This window comes from Equus przewalskii, chromosome 29 (genome assembly GCF_037783145.1).
Source record: "Equus przewalskii isolate Varuska chromosome 29, EquPr2, whole genome shotgun sequence".
NCBI lineage: Eukaryota > Metazoa > Chordata > Mammalia > Perissodactyla > Equidae > Equus > Equus przewalskii.
In genome coordinates, this window is record NC_091859.1 from 36,911,258 (window position 1) to 36,931,675 (window position 20,418).

A 20,418-nucleotide genomic window follows, 5' to 3' on the forward strand; every position below is an offset into this window, starting at 1 on the left:
CCCCCTGCCCGCTCCGGCCCCCTGCCCGCTCCGACCCGCTCGCCCTCCGCACCGCCGCTCGCCGGTGGGCGGGGCCCGAATGGCCTCAGCCGGCCCGGTCCTCAGTGACGTCACCACGAAGGCGGGGCTCAGGTTGGTGGGGCGGGGCCCGCATGAGGGGCGGGGCCCAACGAGGCTCCTGGCTCCGCCCCGAGAGGGGCCGCGGCGGGGAAGACCGGAAGTCCTCCCGCCTCCTCCCGCCTTCGTGCTCCTTTCCGCCCCGCCCCTCGGCCCCGTGGGCAGGTCGTGTCCCGGAAGTGAAGGGGCCATGTTGCTGGGTGACCCCGGCAGAGGTACCGGGCGAGAGGCGAATCTCGAGGAGTGGTAGCGCGCGCGGCCCGCGGGTGAGTGAGGGGAGGAGCGGGGCCGGGGCCGGGGCCGGGGGCCCGCCGAGCCTCCTGTCAGGGCCGCGTCCCTTGCCCCCGATCCGACCCGGGCCCCAGCCTCCGGAGGCCTCCCGGGTCCCGAGCCGGCGTGCCCCAGCCCCGGGGTCACCGCCCGCCCGCCCCCGGCTCGGCCTAGCCCCCCGGTTGGGGAGGAGGTGGGGACCGGCCGGGCTCAGCCGCCCGCTCGCCGGGCGACCTTGTCGTAACAGCCGTCGCACGGCGGTGGCCTCCCTCCTCCGAAAGCACTTGTCCTGTTGGTGTTCTGGGCTCTTGTCTCCCGCCGCGGGAGGCCCTTGGGCCGAGGGGGGCCCTCCTGCGGTTGAGGAGAAGGGGACAGGGACAGCGGCTCAGGCTGGCGCAGGAAGTTGGCAGGGCCGGAGGCCATGGCTCGCTGACTTTGCCCCCAGAGTCCCGCTCTGTCTCCCGGTCACGTACTTCCCGCACTCGGTCTCTGCTCTTTATTTCTGAAACAGGGGGGTCACTCCCTCCACTTGGGGGCGTCGTGAGGATTCCCTCTTCATTCTGCTTATTTCTTGAGCCCGTGGTGTGCCGGGCGCTGGGCTGGGAAAGTTTGTAGGGCGCCCAGGAGTGCTGTACACGCGGGAAGGCCCCAGCGAACGGTGACTGTCCTCACAGGCCGCAGCCCCGTGACAGCTGTGTGCTGTGGGCCGGTGCTGCCCTCTGGGAGCTTCGGTTTCCTCCACTTAAAATGGGGATAACGACGACACTGGGATTGTTGATAGAATGAGATAGAATGAGATGAGTTGTTCCGTGGCCGCGCCCGGAACGTGCATGGTGGGGTGCACACAGTAGGTGTTCTGCTGTTTCTCTTCTGAGCCCCGACCACCTCCTAGGTTCCTTAATTTAAATGTGAAAATGGGTGACACAGCACTTTCCAAGTGATAACCCTCTGTACTTGAGGGAGGGTTTATTGTTACTGAAGGAAGGTGGTGGCAGTTTATGTATAACTAAGTCCAACATTTATTAAGCACTTGCAAACCAAGCTGGGTGCTACTGGTAATGGCTGCGCTTGGTAGAGTGTTTAGTTTGTGCCTAGCGCTGATCTAGACCTGTTTGCATGTATTAACTCATTTAGTCCTCGTACCAACCATATGGGCAGAATACAGTTTTAATCCTCATTTTACTGATGAGGAACTGAGGGAAGCACAGAGAGGTTAAGAAACTTGCCCGAGGAAATCAGCTCATCAGTGGTGGTGCCAGGATTCAGGTATGGCTGAAAGTCCATCCCTTGTGGTGAAGTTCTCTTACAGGTGCTTTACATGTGTCCTCTCGCCCAGTCCTCAAAATAACCCTGTGTGGTGGGTCCTGCTGACATAGTATCGTCATCTCCATTTTACACAGGAGGAAGCTGATGCTCAGAGGGGTGAAGCAGTTTGCCCAGGATCTGGCAAGTTAATTGGCAGAGCCAGGATTCAAGCCCTAGCCCTTCAGCATCTCCTGTACTTGCTCAGGAGGGGGAAGCAAGGGGCTGGGGTCTATCCTAGCCGTGCCACTAAGTCAGAGTGTGACCTTGGGGGTCCCTGAGACCTAGATTAAGAACCTGAACTTTAGAGAGTCTCTCTAGGCCCTTCTCACATTTAATTCTGATTCTAGCCTTCTCTTTTTTCCCCTTCTGTTTATAGCGTGACGCCCAGCCCCTGCCAGTCCCCCATGGCCCCATGGAGCCGCGAGGCAGTGCTGAGCCTCTACCGGGCTCTGCTGCGCCAGGGCCGAGAGCTTCGCTACACTGACCGAGACTTCTACCTGGCCTCCATCCGCCGTGAGTTCAGGAAAAATCAGAAGCTAGAGGATCCTGAGGCCCGGGAGAGGCAGCTGGAAAAAGGCCTGGTCTTCCTCCACAGCAAACTCGGGGGGATTATTTAGGACCCTCTCCTTTCCCCTCCCTTCCTGATTCCGAGGGAAAGAGGACAAAGGTGCCTTCCGTAGACACTCCTGCTCTCTCCCCACCCCTCACAGATGCAGTGAGAAGCCTCAGGTAGGTCCACCCTTTTCCCATAGGTTTCATTTTTTCTGATGCAGGGGACCAGGGGAGGGAGACCCTTTCCTTTTAGTGACCAAAGTCCTTTAGTCACTGGAAATCAATGGAGGGAATACAGGCATATTAAGAGAGTATGTTCCCTTATTGAAAAAAAATAGGCCCTGAGTTTCAAATCCCACCAGAACAGAATTCTTATCACCATTTTATTTCATAGAACGTTTTACGTATGAAAATGTTAGAAAAGACATTGGTTAAACCTATTAGCGCTCAATTCCAAGCTGGCTCATTCAGTGGATTCAGTTATCTGTGGGTCAGATCACATTCCCCAAAACATAACTGCATTCTGTTACCTCAGTCTATAGAGTGTGTCCAGGCTTCAGAGGATGGCCCCCGGGTTCAACTCCTGGCCCTGCTACTAGTAGCGATGGGATTTGGGGCAAATCACTAACCCTTTCCAGGCCTCTATTTCCTCATTTGTAAAATGGAGATGATAACATCTGCCTCTTCAGGTTCTTATGAGAATTAAATGAGCTCTTGGAATGGTACTTGGCAAGTGGCATATTAGCTCTATTTACTCCTGATACCAGCATTATCAAGAAGTCCCCCTGTAGCCTAGTGACTATATTTAATTCCGCAGCTTTCCCTGAGGGCCTTCTATGGCCCCGGCATTCTTGTAGGCTCTGCGATAGAGGTGAATGACATGGGCCATCACGGGACTCGGTCTGATGCAGAGATCCCTGGACAGCAATTCCAGTGTGAGCAGCTCGGCACTAGAGGGTCGTGTAGAGAGCTTGGAGACAGGGCTGAGGACATAGCTCTGCCTTGGGTAGGGTGGTGGCAGGGATCGCAGGTGGCTGTAGAAAAGACATTTGAGGTCTGCCTCAAATGAGAAGTAGAAGCTTGCTGGGCAGGTGGGTAAGAATAAGCAAATGTGGAGGTGGAAACTGCATTTTGTAGTCTGGAAACTTGAGTCTGGCATGGCTAGAATGTCGTACCTGTAAGGCAGGTGGCCGCAGTTGAGGCTGGGCCGGGTCTGGAAGGACATTAAGTCCTCTGTTGAGGAGATTGTGATATTGCACAGTAGGGGACTGTCACAGCTTTGTAAGCAGGGGCATGATGTGGACGGGAGATCGTGGCATGGAGAATAAAGTAGTGAGATGCTAGCGGTAGTGAATCTGGCCACAGGAGATGGAGGGACTGACGCGGTGCGGTGGCCACACGTAAATACAGCGTGTGCAACAGTGACTTGGTGACCAGTTGGCTGAGGCAGGAGGAGGAGAAAGCAGAATGGAGGATAACTGTAAGGTGCAAGGCCTGCCAGCTGGGTGGGGGTTGCTGAGGGAGTGAAGGCAGGAGGAGGAGCCTTATGTAATGGCTTTTGGTTCTCGCAGCCCTTGGGTTGATTGGTAGCCCCTGCTGGGCAGTGCAGGACCAGGGCTGGGTGGATGCTCTGGGAGCCTACCTGCACAGGGAAGGGTAGCCGGGCTGGGAGTGAAGTAGCGAGTCACTGAGCCTCTGTGTCCTAATCCATTTGACTGTGGGTTAGGTTACAGGTTGCCACCACCGCCTCCTCAAAAAAAAAGTTATAAACCACTGTTACTGCAATAAAAAAAAAAAGCCATAGGGTTAATAGCTCATTCCTACAACAAATAGGTATTGTGTAATTGTGTATCAAACACTGCTGGCCCTGAGGACACAGCAGTGAATGAGCCCAAACGCCCCCAAGAAGCGTATGGTCCAGTGGTTAATAGAGAGCAGATGTGAACAAGGTGGGGTCGCAGGCTACTTGGGATCCCTTTAAACTGCTCCCCAGCAGCATGGGCTCTAGGTTCAAATCTTGGCTGCACAACTTACATGGTGACCTTGGGCCACTTACTTAACCTCTGCCTCAGTTTCTTTATCTGAAAATTAGAAATAATAGTATGACTGACCTCATGGGATTCTTATTGTGGGGATCAAGGGAATTAATATATGTAAGATTCCCAGCACATGGTACATGCTCACTGTCTGTCAGCTAGCCTCATGTGTACTCGAGCCAGAATGTTTAAGTCATACTACTTTTTCAAGTGAAATAAGTTGGAATTTTCCTAGCTCTGTGCTGTCATCCTAGGAAGCTACAGGGCCTCCATTGCTCACCATCCACACTATATTGGGGTGATGAGTATTTCTACCTCCATTTCCGTATCTAGGGAGACAAGTGAAATACCTTGACTGAAATGTTGGCAGAGCTCAGATTCTCCATCCCCAGCCCCGCCTACCCGGTCATTATTCCTTCTTCTTTAAAAAATATAGATATATATTAACCATATTTAACTGTATAGTTCAGGGGCATCAAGAATATTCACATTGTTGTGTAACAGATCTCCAGAACTTTTTCATCTTGCAAAATTGAAACTGTGTACCCAGGGCTCCTTGATCGCACTGAGGAGCCCAGTGGCTCTCTCCTTGCCAGGTGGAGCTCCTGTCGCCTAGTAGGCTTTAAGCTAGTGCAGCGGAACCTGAGTGGAGGATGGACAGTGGATAAGCAGTTTCAACTGGAACAAGTTAGGTTTTAGAAGAAGTACTTGCATCTTCTTGTTGGAGCTTGTGGATGCTCTCTCCTCTTCCAGGTCACCAGGTCTTTGACACACCTGGTCCTATGCGCGGGAGCATACTGCACTATAGTAGGAAAGCCTGTTCACAAGTCTGCTCAACTGAATAGTTTGGGTCTCCAGCCCAGGACAGCATCACTGTTAGTGTTAGAGGCCATTCTTAGCTCCATCTCAGAAGGTGAAATGTAACTCAGGACAGTCTGGGTTGCTGGCTGCCTTCTGGAAGTTGACCTTTTGTCCTGTGGGTGGAATCTTAAAAGACTTAATGATAGCCCACATTTGTGGAGTCCTTTTACAGTTTACAAAGTGTTCTCTTCCAGTGTTTGAGTAGCCGTCTTTTCCTCCCTAGAACCCTCCGAGTTAGGCCACGCAGGCATCATTCTCCCCTTTGCATAGCTGAGAGCTTGAGTCACCCAACTAATAAGCCAGGGCTCAAAGGCAAGTACTCAGTGTCAGCATTGCCGACTCTAAAGCCCCGGCTCCTTTCTGCTCTGCCACGTCACCACCTCGCTCTTAGCAGGCGTCAGGTGCACCAAGGACTAAATGGCCCAGGGAGCCTCCCTCTGGCTTCTGCTCAGAGAGAGGAGGTGCCCTTCTGGTCCTGCCACAGCACATCCCAGGATCATGGAGAGGGTGCCTGCATCAGTGGTTCTCCTACTGTAAATCCATCAGGAAAGGTTCTTTTGTTTTGTTTTAAAAAACTAAAACAGTGGTCCTTGTCATGTGTGGGGAACCATGTAACATTCTACTGTGTCCTGGTTGGATTAGTCTGCTCAGCTGAGTTGGATGTGTCCCATCCCTGTCTCAGTGGCCACTGAAGGGAGGGTGCCTCGCAGGCTTGCCAGACCCCACCTGTAAATACTGAGTTTAGCTCTTCCCGCTGGCCTTGCTTGCTCTGTGCGTTTGAAGTGGGAGTATATTTCAGTAGCCAAGTAGTCTCATTATGTCCCTAAACCTGAAGCTTCTAGTGACTGTAAAAGGTGAAAGAAAGAAAAGTCCCAAGGTTGTGACTCTAGTTAGGGAAAAAATATTTTTGGACTTGACGGTGACTCTTAGTTAACTCAATGCTGGAACAAGTAGAGTCTGAAATCTTTCTTTCTTTCTCGGTGGGGGCATGAGATGCGAAACTAGCAACACCCAGGTGTAATGGTATGAGAAAGAATGTTCCTTTGCACTGGAAGATGCGCCCAGAGATCCTGTCCCTGTCTCTCCTCCCACTCTGGGTCTTTTGGGATCCGAATGGTATACAGCTGTTTCTCCCTGTGTCTTCCTGGCGTGCAGGAGTGGGGGGGTGGAGGAGAGCAGCAGTGCTAGGAGCGCTGTGCGGGGGAGCGCTTTGCCACCCTCTGTCTGGGTCAAGCCCAGGCTTCTAATTCCTTGGGAAACGGGCTTATTTGGGGACTAGGAGAACTTCAGTCAGGATGACTCCATTGTCGCCAGAGAGCAAGTGTGCCTGCCTTGCTGGAGCACTGTGTGGGGGGCCAGCCTCTTCTGCATTGTGCCCCTGAGATCCTTCCAGGTGACCGCATTTTTATTTCACTTTCCAAGTGCATTTGAGCACATGGATTTTTTTGTTTTCCATTTAACAGCCAAGTCTACAGCCGCTGTTGTGTTTATTCTCAGTCTCACAGTGCCAGCCTCACCTGAGCTTCTTGTTGTCCTCCTGCACACTTTCCCCAAGAAACAAAGAATTTGTTTTGTGGGAGTGTCCCCAGAGAGTTAGTTTTGTCTCTGGACCTTTCTCACATACGGACTCGTAGCTGTGGCTCCGTGTGTACAGTGTTTGGTCTCTGTTATTTTGTGGTTGGTTGGTTGGTTGGTTGTTTTGCAGAAAGGAGACAGAATAGGCACAGGTGGATTTGGGCAAGGGTAGACATGATAGAGTAGAGAGAGCATCATACTGGGAGTGGGAGCCCCGAGTTCTGGAGATGGCTCTGCCATTCCCTCTCTGGGGCCTCTGGCAAGTCACCTCATGTGTGAAGTGATGCGATGGGATTAGATGAGCCTCCTTTAATCCACTCTGTTACACAGACTTTCTCAGAGCTAACCTTCCACGAAATGACACCTGAAGGATCAAAACAGGATCTGCATTATAATACTGGGAAGGGGTAGGAAGAGGGGTTATATTGCAGGAAGGACTGACAGCCAGCTTAATGCTTTCTGTAGTCTTAATAGTTTGGTGGAGAGGTTTCCCCACAGTTAGCTTGATCAGTTCCTCCCTCTTGCATCCAGATACATCATGGGACAGAATACCTCCCTCTGGACTCGAGGCCATGCAGTGCTACAGGCAGGAGGATTTGGGTTGCTAGAACTCAGAGTACCCCGAACTTGTTGGGGACTGGCCTGTTTGGGGAGGCAGGAGGGACGGATCTTGAGGTCCCAGGTGGTGATGGCCGTGTTCTGCCTTCATCCTCAGGTGAGCAATGGCAGGCTCTGGTGAGCGCAAAGGCAAGAAAGACGACAATGGCATCGGCACGGCCATTGATTTTGTGCTCTCCAACGCCCGGCTGGTGCTGGGGGTGGGTGGCGCGGCCATGCTGGGCATCGCTACACTGGCGGTTAAGCGGGTAAGTGCCTGCAGCCAGGGCCAGGGATGGGCAAGGTGGTGACACTGCCTCTGCAAAGGGGGGCTGACCTGGAAGAAGACTTTGATGCTGCTAATGGGTGTGAAACTTGGTAATGTGGTATTAGTAGACGAGGCCTTAAGAGAATTCAGTAAGTCCACTTCTAGGACCCTGCCCTAAAAAAGTCATTGGAGATAGAAATAAAGACGTTTATCCCAGCGAGGAAAAAATTGCAAATAACCAAAATATCCTTCCTTGGCTACCTTACTTGAAATAGCAGTGCCCTCATCACACATACACTTCCTCGTTCCCTTTCCTACTGTGTTTTTCCTGACATTTCTCTCTGTCTGCATACTTTCTGTTTAACTTGTTTGTGATGTATTGCCTGTATCCTCCTACTAGTCAGACAACTCCAGCAGGGTAGGGATTGGGTCTCTTTGGTTTACTGCCTTATTCTCGGCACCTAGGACATTGCCTAGCACATAGGAGCCACTCAATAAGTATTTGTTAAAGAAATGAATCAGTGTTCAACATTGTGGTACATTCATAAGGTACAATGTTGTATGGTCAGAAAGTGTACCATAATGTTGACACTGATTTATTTTTAGTATTGTGGGGAAATGATAAAAATTATGTGAAAAAAATCAGGTTTCAAAAGTATGTAGAGAGTAGGATCCTAATTATATAAATATATATTTCCAGAAAGAAATACACCAAAATATTAACAGTTATCTCTGGGTTGTGACATTATGGATACATTGTTTCTTATTTGTATCATTTAGTATTTCCTGAGATTTTCTGCATGGAGCAAAGTATTCCATAATATAGAATAAAACAAAGTTATTAAAAAATAGTAGTTGAACTCACTAGGGCAAAGCTGCTGGGAAGAGGGAAGCAGAGGAAGGCAGGTGCATGTGCTGGGGCCTCTCTGCCATTTCAGATGTACGACAGGGCGATCAGTGCCCCTACCAGCCCCACCCGCCTGAGCCATTCAGGGAAAAGGAGCTGGGAAGAGCCAAACTGGATGGGCTCCCCCCGGTTGCTGAACAAGGACATGAAGACAGGCCTGAGCCGGTCCCTGCAGACCCTTCCCACAGACTCCTCGGCCTTTGACACAGGTGAGAAGGCTGTTACCCCTTCTGAGACTTAGCTCTGGGCTCTCAGTACTTCTCCTGCGTTCAGCAAACATTTCTTGTGCACATTTGTGCCGGGGACTGTGCTAGCATTTGCCTTTTGTGCCAGGCCCTCTTTCTGGTGCTGAGGCAGCTGTGGACTGAGCAAGCATGGGAAGAGCTCACGTGCCTCTCTCTCTTGCCTTGGCAGATACATTCTGCCCACCCCGGCCCAAGCCATTGGCCAGGAGGGGCCAGGTAGACTTGAAGAAGTCACGGCTCCGCATGTCCCTGCAGGAGAAACTTCTTACTTACTACCGGAACCGGGCAGCCATCCCTGCTGGCGAGCAGGCTCGGGCCAAGCAAGCTGCTGTGGACATATGTGCTGAGCTCCGGAGCTTCCTGCGGGCCAAGTTGCCTGACATGCCACTTCGGGACATGTACCTGAGTGGCAGCCTCTATGATGACCTGCAGGTAACAGGGTGGTTCTCACGAAGGGGAAGGTCGGGTACTGACCAAGATGCTTCTTGGTAGTGCTTTTGGTGCGAAGCTCAGTGTCCCAGGCTTGCCGGAAAGATAAGTCTTCCTGCTTCTGGATTCGGCATTGTGGGAGCCTCTGCAGATCGCTGCCTTGAGCCTTCTGTAACCCTCTCGCGTTTTCCAGTCATACTCACAACTTCTGGGAAGCTGGAAGAGGCTTCCTTCCTTTATTCTCGTCCCTGTCTCTCCTTGCTAGTTTTCTCTCTTGAGTCTTCAAGGCATGAGGGATGTCACGTGTTCTTCTGCGTCCAGAGACGATGTGGCATATGGATTGAGCACAGACTGGTGTCCGACAGACCTGGGTTTAAATCCTCACATTTTCTGAACTGATAGGGTGACATGAAAGACGTCTTAGTTGCCTTTATTTTGTGGGGAGTACAAGGTGGTGGGACCTGTGTTTGGGGAAACTTGTCTGTTGAGCAAATTAAATCCCTTAAAACCTTTTTAATTCTGCTCTGACAGGTGGTGACAGCCGACCACATCCAACTCATTGTGCCCCTCGTGCTGGAGCAGAACCTGTGGTCGTGTGTCCCTGGCGAGGACACCATCATGAACGTCCCTGGCTTCTTCCTGGTTCGTCGTGAGAACCCAGAGTACTTTCCTCGTGGTAGCAGTTACTGGGACCGTTGTGTAGTAGGGGGCTACCTCTCCCCAAAGACAGTGGCAGACACGTTTGAGAAGGTAGTGGCTGGCTCCATCAATTGGCCGGCCATAGGGTCCCTCCTGGACTATGTGATCCGACCAGCACCACTCCCAGAGGCCCTGACTCTGGAAGTGCAGTATGAGCGTGACAAGCGTCTCGTCATTGACTTCCTGCCATCAGTGACCCTTGGTGACACTGTCTTGGTGGCCAGACCACACCGGCTAGCCCAGTATGACAACTTGTGGCGGCTGAGCCTGCGTCCTGCCGAGACCGCACGCTTGCGGGCTTTGGACCAGGCCGACTCGGGCTGCCGGTCTCTGTGCCTCAAGATCCTCAAGGCCATCTGCAAGTCCATTCCGGCTCTGGGCCACCTCACTGCCAGCCAGCTCACCAACGTCATCCTCCACTTGGCCCAGGAGGAGGCTGACTGGTCTCCAGATATGCTGGCCGACCGATTTCTGCAGGCCTTGAGGGGACTCATCAGCTACTTAGAGGCCGGAGTCCTGCCCAGCGCCCTGAACCCCAAGGTGAACTTATTTGCAGAGCTCACCCCTGAAGAAATAGATGAACTGGGATACACTCTCTATTGCTCATTGTCCGAGCCGGAGGTGCTGCTGCAGACGTAGGGCAGGTGAAGGCCAAAGTGGGTGTCGGGTGGGCAGGCCCTGGATTCTCCGTTAGAAACACTTGGCTACATAGTTGGTGCCTCACAGGGTCCCTGGGTGCCTCCTGTCTCGCTGGTCATTGCCCTGGTCACTTCATGCTGATTAGAATGACATCTCTTGCCTCCTATTTTCTCACCCATCCCTTTCTCTTTTTGTTACCAAACACTGTGCTTCCCCCCTCCTCCCCTCCCGCTTGCTCCAGGCTTAATTTTTCTGGTATGAATTGAGAAGGTGGAGCACTGGCCTGAGCTCTTGAGACCACTTGGCGTTTTGCATTTTGGCCTGGGTTTTCTGCTCCTGTCTGCCCGGCCCTGCCCTTTGACCTGTTTTTTTTTTCAGTGTCTTCTGTCTTTTCCTCTTGTTTGCGCCTTCTGATTTGCTCTTTTCCCCAGAGCACATCTGCCTATTCGAGATGTTGCCTTTTAGTTGAATGTCACTGAAGTTATGATTGCATGTTTCCAAGCTGAACTCTGCAGAGAGTGCTCAGACAGTATTTAGGGTTTCTGGGGGTAAAGCTGGGCGAAGAGCTGGCCTTTGACCCAGGTTCCTGGAAAAGCAGCCCATTCTCCCCACCTCCCGACCAAGTCGTACCCATAAGTACTGAGAAGGTCTCTCATGGGAACACTTATTGACCACATAGGAGTGAGGGCTCAAGACAAACTGGATGCAAAGTCATTTGGAGATCGTCTTTCTTAGTGGCTGTCAGTGCAGAGTGGGGAAACCGGAGGTGGTGAAGACAGCCTGGGAGAGGTCTGGTGCCTGGTGTGCGCCTTATCCGCACCGCTGTGTGCAGGAGTCAGACGAGGACGGACGGAAGGGGCTGCCAGGCGGCTCCTCTGCACGACTGCTGCCGTTCACCCCTTCCTTGCCTTAGTGCCAATTAGGACAAGGCCTTCAAGGACGCAGCCTTAGTGGTAGAGGTTGAACGTCAGCTGGAAAATCCAGTCTCCAGTTGGGGCTCGGTGACCATGTTCCTCCCCTGTCAGGCCCTGCCTTTCTAGGATGTTGCCTCAGAGCAAGAACAGGCCCACAGCCAGCCCTTCCTTCCCCAGTGTTTGCCGTAGGTGTTTGGGGGGGTGTTTGCCGAACTTTCCAGGCACCTCTGAGGCCAAAGGGCAAGCACATGTGCACACACCTCTGCCCCATCCTGCCTCTCAGCCAGCACCTGGGGAGCCAGGTGCCGCCTAAGAAGAGAGCACATGGCTAGCACACGTGAGAGGGAGGTGGGCACTTCCCGCATCCTTTGTCTGCCGCTGCTAAGATTGCACTATTTACTGCAATGTAAAAAGTATCCTGCGGGTGGGGAGGAGCATTGAATACACAATGTCAGTGCATCTTCTCGTTTTGTGTCTTTTTTCCTGTTTTTGGCAAGAGCCTGCTGATGATACTGTTTCTCCTCTGCCTATCCAGCATTTTGTTCTCCTCCCATCAAGTCTTACTAGTTTTTCTATTCTTACTACCTCTCCACAGTAAGGTTCTGGTGACGCGCTCTGCAGCTGTCTCATTCCTTCCCAATGACAGCGACATGCAATGACTCTTTAAATAGCATTGAAACCTCAGCTGCCCTTTGAACTTAGGGTAGGGATTCCTGTCCCCTTTTTGTCATGGATGAACAGGTTGAGAACTCGGGTTAACCTTGGCTCTATGTGGAGACTCTTCCTGCCTCCTCTGTCATATACATGCAAGGGTTCCTTAAAGTGGTTCCGTTGTCTCATTTGTGTGAAGGTATTGAGAGAGAATGAAAATAGGAAGCCCAGAACCCTGAGAGAGACGTTCCACCCTGGCTGTTCATCAGAATCCAGCTGGAGTTTAAAAATCCACGTGCCTGCCTGCTGCCCTGGGCGGCTGGTATAGAGGGTAAGGGGCGGAACCTGGCATTGATGGTGCCCATGCCCCCATCTGGTGTCCATTAGAGGGAAGAGAGAGGGGAAGGCTGATGAAGTGTTGCAAAAGCATGGGTTATTCTTTGTTGAGAGAAAGGATTCAGTTTTCCCAATGTGAGCATTATACAGCCTACAGTTTTTCCAAGCGGGCATCTCTGACTACATTCCATATAAAACATGGAAGGAGAGCTCAAAAAAGAAAATATTTTAAAGACCAAGTCCCAGGGGCTGGCCCTGTGGCCGAGCAGTTAAGTTCTCATGCTCCGCTCTGGTGGCCCAGGGCGCAGACCTAGCACCGCTCATCAAGCCATGCTGAGGCAGCGTCCCACAAAGCAGAACCAGAAGGACCTACAACTATGTACTGGGGGGCTTTGGGGAGAAGGAAAAGAAAAAGATTGGCAGCAGATGTTAGCTCAGGGCCAATCTTAAAAAAAAGACCAAGTCTCAAATTATCAAAGTCAAGTGTAACTGTGATTTGAGTTTATCTCCTCTCTTAAAGAGCATCTTTCTAAGGGCATCTCTCTTAACTATGTTTCACAAAACCAAAAACCGTAACTTTGCCATTTCACGACTCTTAGAAGTCCTCAGTACTAGAAGCAGTGGGAATCCTCGGCCCTGGTCCCGGTGGGTTTGCTGGCGAGCCTCATCGTAAAACGTGGAAGACAGTCAAGTGCTTTGCGATTGTTGGATGGAAGAGGGCAACGTTTTGTCCCCTCCGCCTCTATTTTAATCTTTGGGGAAGGATGTAGTGCCTCTCCCTGCCATCTGCCTTTCCACTCAGTAACTCCCACCTTTGCCTGGAGTACTAGCATCTGCTCTGACTTGTCCATCTGGAAGTTTTTTTGCACCATCTAGGTTAGCAAATCACATAGTTAGCCTAATGCTTAAAAAATGGACTCGTCATCTTGAAGACCTAATCAATTCCAAAGTGTATTCTGGTTTTCCCTGTTCCCCTTCCTAAAACATGAGTTCAGGACAACAGTATTTTCCTGTATACGCTTGGTTGTGACTTTTTTTTCCAAATAAATAACTGAAGCTCATGTTTGGAAAAGCTGTGTTGAGGCCTAGTCTTTCCTCCTGGGTCTGGCCCTGGCAGTCCACCTGTTCCCACTCCAGCTGAGCTGATCTCACTCCCTGGTACTCCACTCAGGGTGAGAGTGCAAATGGTTTTGACAAGGAATCAGCTTCAGGATCCAAAGGCCCTGGAGAGGCCCCAAGGGGTTCTGTAAGTAGGGATCCCTGCGTGTGGACTCGAGACCATGACCCTGGCTGAGAACCTCTGCTCTCACAGGATCCGTCAGAACTCTGCCCTTCCTGCTGAACTCAAGGCCAAGGAGGATGGGGAGAGACAGGCCTAGAGCTGTGAGGCTGCAGCCCTTTCAGACACTGCCGATCCTATGTGGCCAGAATACCCCAGATGCGGGTTCCGGGGTTGAGGGCATACAGCGCGTCGTTCACCTTTTCATTCTGATCACCTCATAGCCTTTAAACTCTTGGTGCCTGAAGCCAAGTCCACCGCTTACTTCCAGTCACTTGCCTGCCCTTCAGTAGCAGTCGATGTGTTGCTGGTAGATTTGGAATCCCTCACCAGACTTCTTGTCCTGTCTTGGCTAGTCCAGAGAGAAGCAGCTCAGCCCTGAGACCCAGAGAACTGCTATCCTTTTTCTCCTTGAGAGGAAATAAAGCGGGGAACATGATGTCCTCCCGCAGCACAGGAAGAAGAAGATAAGTCTCCCTTCCAGCAGCTTCGACTTGTGCATGTGGTATGAGATGTATCCACATGTTTCTGGTGGGACTGGTTCCCCATCCTCAGCTAGGAACACCTTTGAAGTGCTTGATCTGGATCCATGATAGAATGGATGGCACAGGCTGCCACTGGAGTCAGTCCTTCGTGACCTCTGCAGGCTCAAAACTGGGGCAGTGTTTCTTTAATTCTCAACTATCTGTATGGTCATCCAGTGCCTCCTGACAAGTCTCTCGATACAGCAAAAGGAGGACATGCCCCTGGGTCCTTAGGCCTTTGGAAGATGACTTTAGTGGCTCAGGGATTCTTATTTACTACCTGTGGTCTGAAAGACGAGAGAACTTCTGTATATCTCCACACTTGTGATTCCCCCAAGGGGAAAGAAAAACCACACTTGTCTCGGCACCCACTGTGCTTTGCATATACCAGTTATTTATAGTTGGTTTCATCTCAGTAAATAATAGGAGTCTTCTGAGGAAGCAGGATGATATAGTGGAGATAGGGAGGTCAGGGTCAGAAGACCTGAGTTTTAATAATAGTAATAATAGCAACCATTTATTGAGCACTCATCAGGTACCAGGCCCTTTTTGCTCAGTGCTTTACATATATGATCTTACCTCTTTTTAAGGATAAGGATACTCATCATCAGTGTCATTTTACAGATGAGGAAACTGAGGCTCAGCGAACATAAGTCACTTAACTAAAATGTCTCAGCTAATAAATGGAAGAGCCAGGATTCTTTTGGGTTTGCCCCTAAAATCTGTCTTCTAACCCCTACCCCATACTCTCTCCACGGGGAGCTATGTGATTTTGGGCAAGACACCTCATCCCATTAGTCCTCGGTTTACCATTGTAAAGATATTGCTGGGCTAGACTGAATCAAGCCAAGGAATGGTCTATTGTTACCTAGAATGGTGCCTCCCAAATTTTTCAACATCACAGTCCTCATGGAAATAATATTTGTATGGCCCACTGCAAAGAAGGCAGAAACTCCAGGTTTCTGCCCCTACAGGGCCTGACTGCAGGAGACTGGAGGATGGTGAAGAGCTTTCTCGGTGCTCTGAACAGATCCCCAGCAGGGAGAGCAAGGTGCTGGCCCCGACCCGGAGTCCGGCTCCAAACACGAACCCCTGGGGTTGGGCGCGGGTCCTCGAGCTGCTCACGGGGCGCTGAGGAGGGCGTGCCGGGAAGCGGCTGTGCTGGGTCAGACTCGGACGTTCACGGAAACTACCCTAGAGAGAAACCAGTTGAGAAACTCTCCCCAGGTCCTTAGGGGAACTGAATCTACATAAACCAAAACAATTTCCTGTGACACGTTGCCTACTGATAAAAAACAAAGTTTCACCGAGTAAATTTAAAGATCTGAATGACTATCGAACAACGCATGAACTGGGCAGCATCCCATCTGCCAGACAGAAAGGAGTCACGAGAGCCGAGGGCGGCGGGACAAGCACGGTACCAGCACAGGGTTCTAGTTTCAGAAAGGTCACCTTCCTCGGGGGCCGGCCGAGGTCTCCCAGGTGGACCATCGCCGAGGGAACTTCCCGACGGGCGGCGGGGGGGTCGGAGGGTCACGTTCCCGGGAGAGGCGGAAAATGCAATTGGGTCAAGCGTCAGCCTCGGCTCGGTGACGCGGGCTGGGCACGGGCGGCGCCATCTTGGGCCGCCGTCTCTTTCTAACGACACTTTAACAGGCCGGCAGGCTCGCACTGGATCAGGAGGGATGTGTACAGATACTGCAGGCCGGGCTGCAGGCTCAGGCGTCTCCCACTCGCCCAAGTCGGGGTGACGAGGCAGGGCGCGCCTCTGACCCGGGCCGGCACGTTCGCGGCCTCCTGACGAGGCCCGCAGTCCCCGCTTCCAGCGACTGAAGGGCTTGCCGGTGGTGAAAACACACACGAAATGGCCTTTTTTGCCCAGTTTCCCCTTCGGGCCTGAACCTGGTCGCAAGTTCGGAGCTCAACGGGGGCGACGGGAAGGGATCGCAAGGACCGAGGCTTGGCGCCGCTGTTTCGGACGCACTGGGCAAGAAATGCCCGGGGCAAGAGCCGGCGCAATCATGGCTGACTACGGGTGGGGGGGGCCGGGCCAAGGAGGCCACTGCAGAGAGTGACCGAGAAGTGCCGGCAGACGACAGACCCTGGCAGCGGGCACCACACCTGCTGCTCCGCCCCTGGCTGCTCAGACCCCGGCCTCTCACCGAGCAGCCCGCCCACCTCGGAGCCTGAGCCAATAGGGACTCGAGGTATATATGACTCACCACGCCTGACCAATCAGCTCGACGCGCGCTCTCCGCCAGCATCTCGCGCGATAACCAGGAGGCCTCAGACTTCACAATAAAAACCTTCTTTGGGAGGAAAGCCATTTCCCCCTCCGTCCGCCCGCCCCCGGAGCTAAACCGGAAACGAGACGCGTCTGCAGGATCCCTCCGCGCGCCGCGGCGGCAGGGGGAAGGGAGACGCTTTGATCTTAGAAGGCTTGTAAAGTAGTGCGCCTTTTCCTTTCTTGAAAGCTTGAGAAGAGCTCACTTTCTCTTCACAGCCATGCCATGATCATAAAAGTCGAGGGCTGGAAACAGTGGGGGCTTCGGTAGATGAAAAGGAGTGGGTGGGAGGCGAGGTCACGTGATCATGCGGAAGGATACACTCCACCATGCAAGCTCGTGAAGAGCGAGTCTATAAAGGGCCCGCAGCCGGCCAGCCGCCGCCATTTCTCTTTCTCCCGCCAGCAGATGTAGATCTTCCTGCGAGTGCGGCGTTTCCCTCCTTCGCTCCCGCGCGTCCGCGGCCGCCATGGCGTATTAGAGGCAGCAGTGCCTGCGGCAGCATTGGCCTTTGCAACGGCGGCAGCAGCACCAGGCTGCAGCGGCACCCCAACGGCTTCAGCCATGGCGTAAGTCCCCCGGGGCGGAGGGGCCTGCCGGCGGCTTGGGCGCGGCCCGTGGCCGGGCGGCGTCGCGGAGGGCGGCGGTTTTATGAGCGCCCGGGACGCGTGGCCCTGTTGGGGTGGCCCGGCGCCGCTGGGGGAGGCTCTGGGCGGGCGGCCCCGATCCCGCTCGGGTCCCGCCCGCGCCCGGCTAACGTGGCGGGAGCCAAGATGGCGGCGGCGTGAGTCACGGGCGGGCGGGGCCCGGGGGCCACACCCTCCCCTGGCGGCCGGCGGGCAGCGGCCGAGCCTCCGTGGCGTCCATGTTGTGAGGCCGGGCCGGGGGGACGCGATGTGGCCCTGCCGCGTCCCGGGTGGGCGGCCGGGCTGTGACGGGCCCCGGCTCCCGCGCAGGTCCTTCACGGCCTCCAGCAGCAGCGTTGCTGTAAGCGACAGAGACACCTTCGAGTCCCGCTCGTTCCTCGATTCCTGCGAAGCCCCGAAACATGGCCGACACGAGCTTCCTGAGCAGCGCGGCGTTCGGGGGGGACTGGATGTCCCTCTTCGACCCGTCGGCTTTGGGGGCTGAAGAAGGTTTCGGCCTCCTCGACGACTACCTGGAGGTGGCCAGGCACTCCGAACCTCATGGGTTCCCCGGCGACAAGGCGAAGGCGGGCTCCTCCGAGTGGCTGCTGGTGGACGGGCTGGTGGGCGCGCCCGACGTCGGCCGGGGTGAGTGGGGCCCGCGCGCGAGGCCGGCGGGGGTGGGGCTGCGGCGCCGCGGGGCGCTGACTCGGCGGGGCCGCCCGCGCTTGGTCTTGCAGAGGATGCTTTCTCCGGGACCGACTGGATGGTGGAGAAGGTGGACCTGAAGGAGTTCGACCTGGACGCCCTGCTGGGTTTCGATGACGAGTTCTTGGCCACGCTGGACGGCACGTGCGATCCTTTCGACTCCCTCGTCCAGGAGTCGGATCAGGACCCCCCTCCGGCCGCGAGCCCGATTGGCCCCCTCCCGGAGAGCGTCCCTGGGGTCGAGCCGGTGGCCCCCTTGACCTTCCTGCAGCCCCTCGCTCTCTCCCCGGGGGCCGTGCCCTTCGCCCAGGAGCATTCCTTCAGCCTGGAGCTGGGCAGCGAAGTGGACATCGAGGGGGACCGGAGGGCGGAGCCGGCGGCCTGCCCCGCCGCGAGCGTGAAGGAGGAGGACGACTCCTCGGACAGCGACAGCGGCGTCTGCATGAGCCCAGGCTCCTCCCCGGGCTCCCCCCAGCGCAGCCCCTCCGCCTCGGGCTCCCCGGGCGCCGGCCGCGCCTCCGCCCGCCCCAAGCCCTACGACCCCCCCGCGGAGAAGGCGGTGGCCGCGAAGGTCAAGGGCGAGAAGCTGGATAAGAAGCTGAAGAAGATGGAGCAGAACAAGACGGCCGCCACCAGGTACCGGCAGAAGAAGAGGGCGGAGCAGGAGGCGCTCACCGGCGAGTGCAAGGAGCTGGAGCAGAAGAACGAGGCGCTGAAGGAGCGCGCGGACGCGCTGGCCAAGGAGATCCAGTACCTGAAGGATCTGATCGAGGAGGTCCGCCGGGCGCGGGGCCGCCGGAGGGCCCCATAGGGGCCGCGGGCGCTGGCGGGGAATAAATTATTTTGTAGGGAGCGTGGTGTGGTTGGCTGTGTGCGCGCTCGGCGGGGCTGGGGACGCAGGGGGCGCTCGACAAGTAATCAGAGCGCAGGGTGGGGTTTCCCAGCCCTCGGAGCGGCGGTCGGGACCAGCGGGGACGAGATTAGAGCCCGGGGCGGGGTAGGGGGCGGCGCTCCCCTCGTGGCGCCGTGCCCGCGCGCCAGGCTCCTCAGATAAGGCCGCGCAGCCCTGAGCCCCGCGCGCAGATTAGCTCCCCGGGTGTGGACCGTGCTGTGGGGCCTCTTCCGAGACGGGGGCTCCACCTCCCGCTCTGACACCGCGAGGCTCGGGCAGCGCAAGGTCCCGGCTCCCTGCCGCCTGACTCGGCTTCTCTGCGGGCTGAGGCCGCCTTCTTTTCCGGGTGTCAACGAAGCAAGCGGAGCCAGGGCAGGTCCCTGGTTCCCGCCCGTCTGCTGTCCAGTCTTCGGGGAACGGAGAGGTGGCCGCCCCAGCCACGCTGGGACGACGGGCCCTGACGCGGGGGGCCGCTGTGAACCCAAGACTGTGCCTCCAGAGTCTGGGCCCTGGTCCGCTTCGCCCCCGGAGATCCTGGGAAACAGGCGGGCTGCGAGGGCTGCAAGGTGGGCCGCGTGTTCCTGACTTGCTTCCCGATGCCCGGCGTGGAATGACGCTGCAGAGCCAGCCCTGTCGGGACAGCCAGCGGGGACCCCCGGGAGCACTGCCCCGAGGCGCCGGAGGGGACCTGGTGTCCGGGGCTCTTTCCTGCCTTGAGGCTAGGATTCCCCACAGGGCCGTGGCCTCCCTCCGCACCTTCTCTGAGGGAAGGCGGGCGCTCACCCTGGCCCCCATCTGAGCGGCTTGACTGCGGTCAGCTAAGTACGGGGTAAAAAAACAGCATCACCTTAGCCACGTGCGTTGATAACATGAAGAGTAAGTTCTAGTCTAAACGTTCTTACAGGGATCGTCTCCCTGCTTTACGGAGGAGGCGGGCTCGGAGGCCTGGAGTGACTTGTCCGGCTGGCAGGTGGCAGATTGGAGCCCCGCCCGGCTGACTCGGACGCACGCTGAGTGCGTGTGGCCCCGGAATTCACGGGCGCGGCTGGAGGGGGTCCAGAGAAGGCAGCGCGGGTGCTCGGCTGGTGTGTGGCAGGTCACTAGAGTGTGGACCTTTCCTCGAGAGAATATCCGTGCTCACGGATCAGGACTGGTGGGTGTGGTGAGGGGCTGGAGGAGGGCGGGGAGTCAGGCCACGGCCAAAGGCCCCCTCGTGAGCACAGCCGCCATCTGTGATCCCTGCTCTGTGCCCCACTTGGGTTTGTGACTAGATCTGTTTTCGAGATACGAAGTAAAAACGACCAGACATGCTGCTTCCGTCTGTCCCCCAGCCAGTGTCATCTGCTTTGCTCAATGCAGCAGCTGCCTGAGCCTGGGGCATGTGCAGTAGCGGCAAGAGGGGGACTCAGCTGAAAAGCGAGAGACAGCAGCCCTGGCAGTGACCCCATCACCTTGATGAGGTCCCCAGCAGTCATCAGCACCCGTGTGGGCAGCCCTTGGAGACAGTGGCCCACTCCTCCATTTGGCAGATGGAAAACCTCTTCTCTGGGTGCCTAGGGGGCAGTGCAGGCCCGGGGCCTGAAGCCAGGATACTGGGCTGTGCCCCTTTGCAGGCCCTGCAGCTAAGGCCTCCACAGATGAAAAGGCAGGGAGGGGACATGGGGCACAGGTCCCAGCAGAGCCTGTAGGCTCAGACCACAGAC

General features: G+C 55.2%; 3 protein-coding genes across 3 annotated transcripts; all 3 read left to right on the top strand.

Moving 5' to 3' along the window:
* Positions 1 to 191: 191 nt before the first annotated feature.
* MIEF1 (mitochondrial elongation factor 1) lies at positions 192 to 13,473 on the top strand. The gene is made up of 6 exons (XM_070600242.1): positions 192 to 383; positions 2,069 to 2,421; positions 7,432 to 7,582; positions 8,520 to 8,697; positions 8,903 to 9,165; positions 9,694 to 13,473. Exons 3-6 carry the CDS (start codon positions 7,439 to 7,441, stop codon positions 10,498 to 10,500), a joined length of 1,392 nt encoding a protein of 463 aa, XP_070456343.1. The 5' UTR covers positions 192 to 383; positions 2,069 to 2,421; positions 7,432 to 7,438; the 3' UTR covers positions 10,501 to 13,473.
* On the top strand, positions 2,097 to 2,309 carry MIURF (mitochondrial elongation factor 1 upstream open reading frame). Its single transcript, XM_070600246.1, has one exon. It carries the CDS (start codon positions 2,097 to 2,099, stop codon positions 2,307 to 2,309), a length of 213 nt encoding a protein of 70 aa, XP_070456347.1.
* Positions 13,474 to 15,512: 2,039 nt separating the features above from the next.
* On the top strand, positions 15,513 to 18,675 carry ATF4 (activating transcription factor 4). The gene is made up of 3 exons (XM_070600243.1): positions 15,513 to 17,058; positions 17,446 to 17,763; positions 17,856 to 18,675. Exons 2-3 carry the CDS (start codon positions 17,538 to 17,540, stop codon positions 18,632 to 18,634), a joined length of 1,005 nt encoding a protein of 334 aa, XP_070456344.1. The 5' UTR covers positions 15,513 to 17,058; positions 17,446 to 17,537; the 3' UTR covers positions 18,635 to 18,675.
* The last annotated feature ends 1,743 nt before the right edge of the window (positions 18,676 to 20,418 follow it).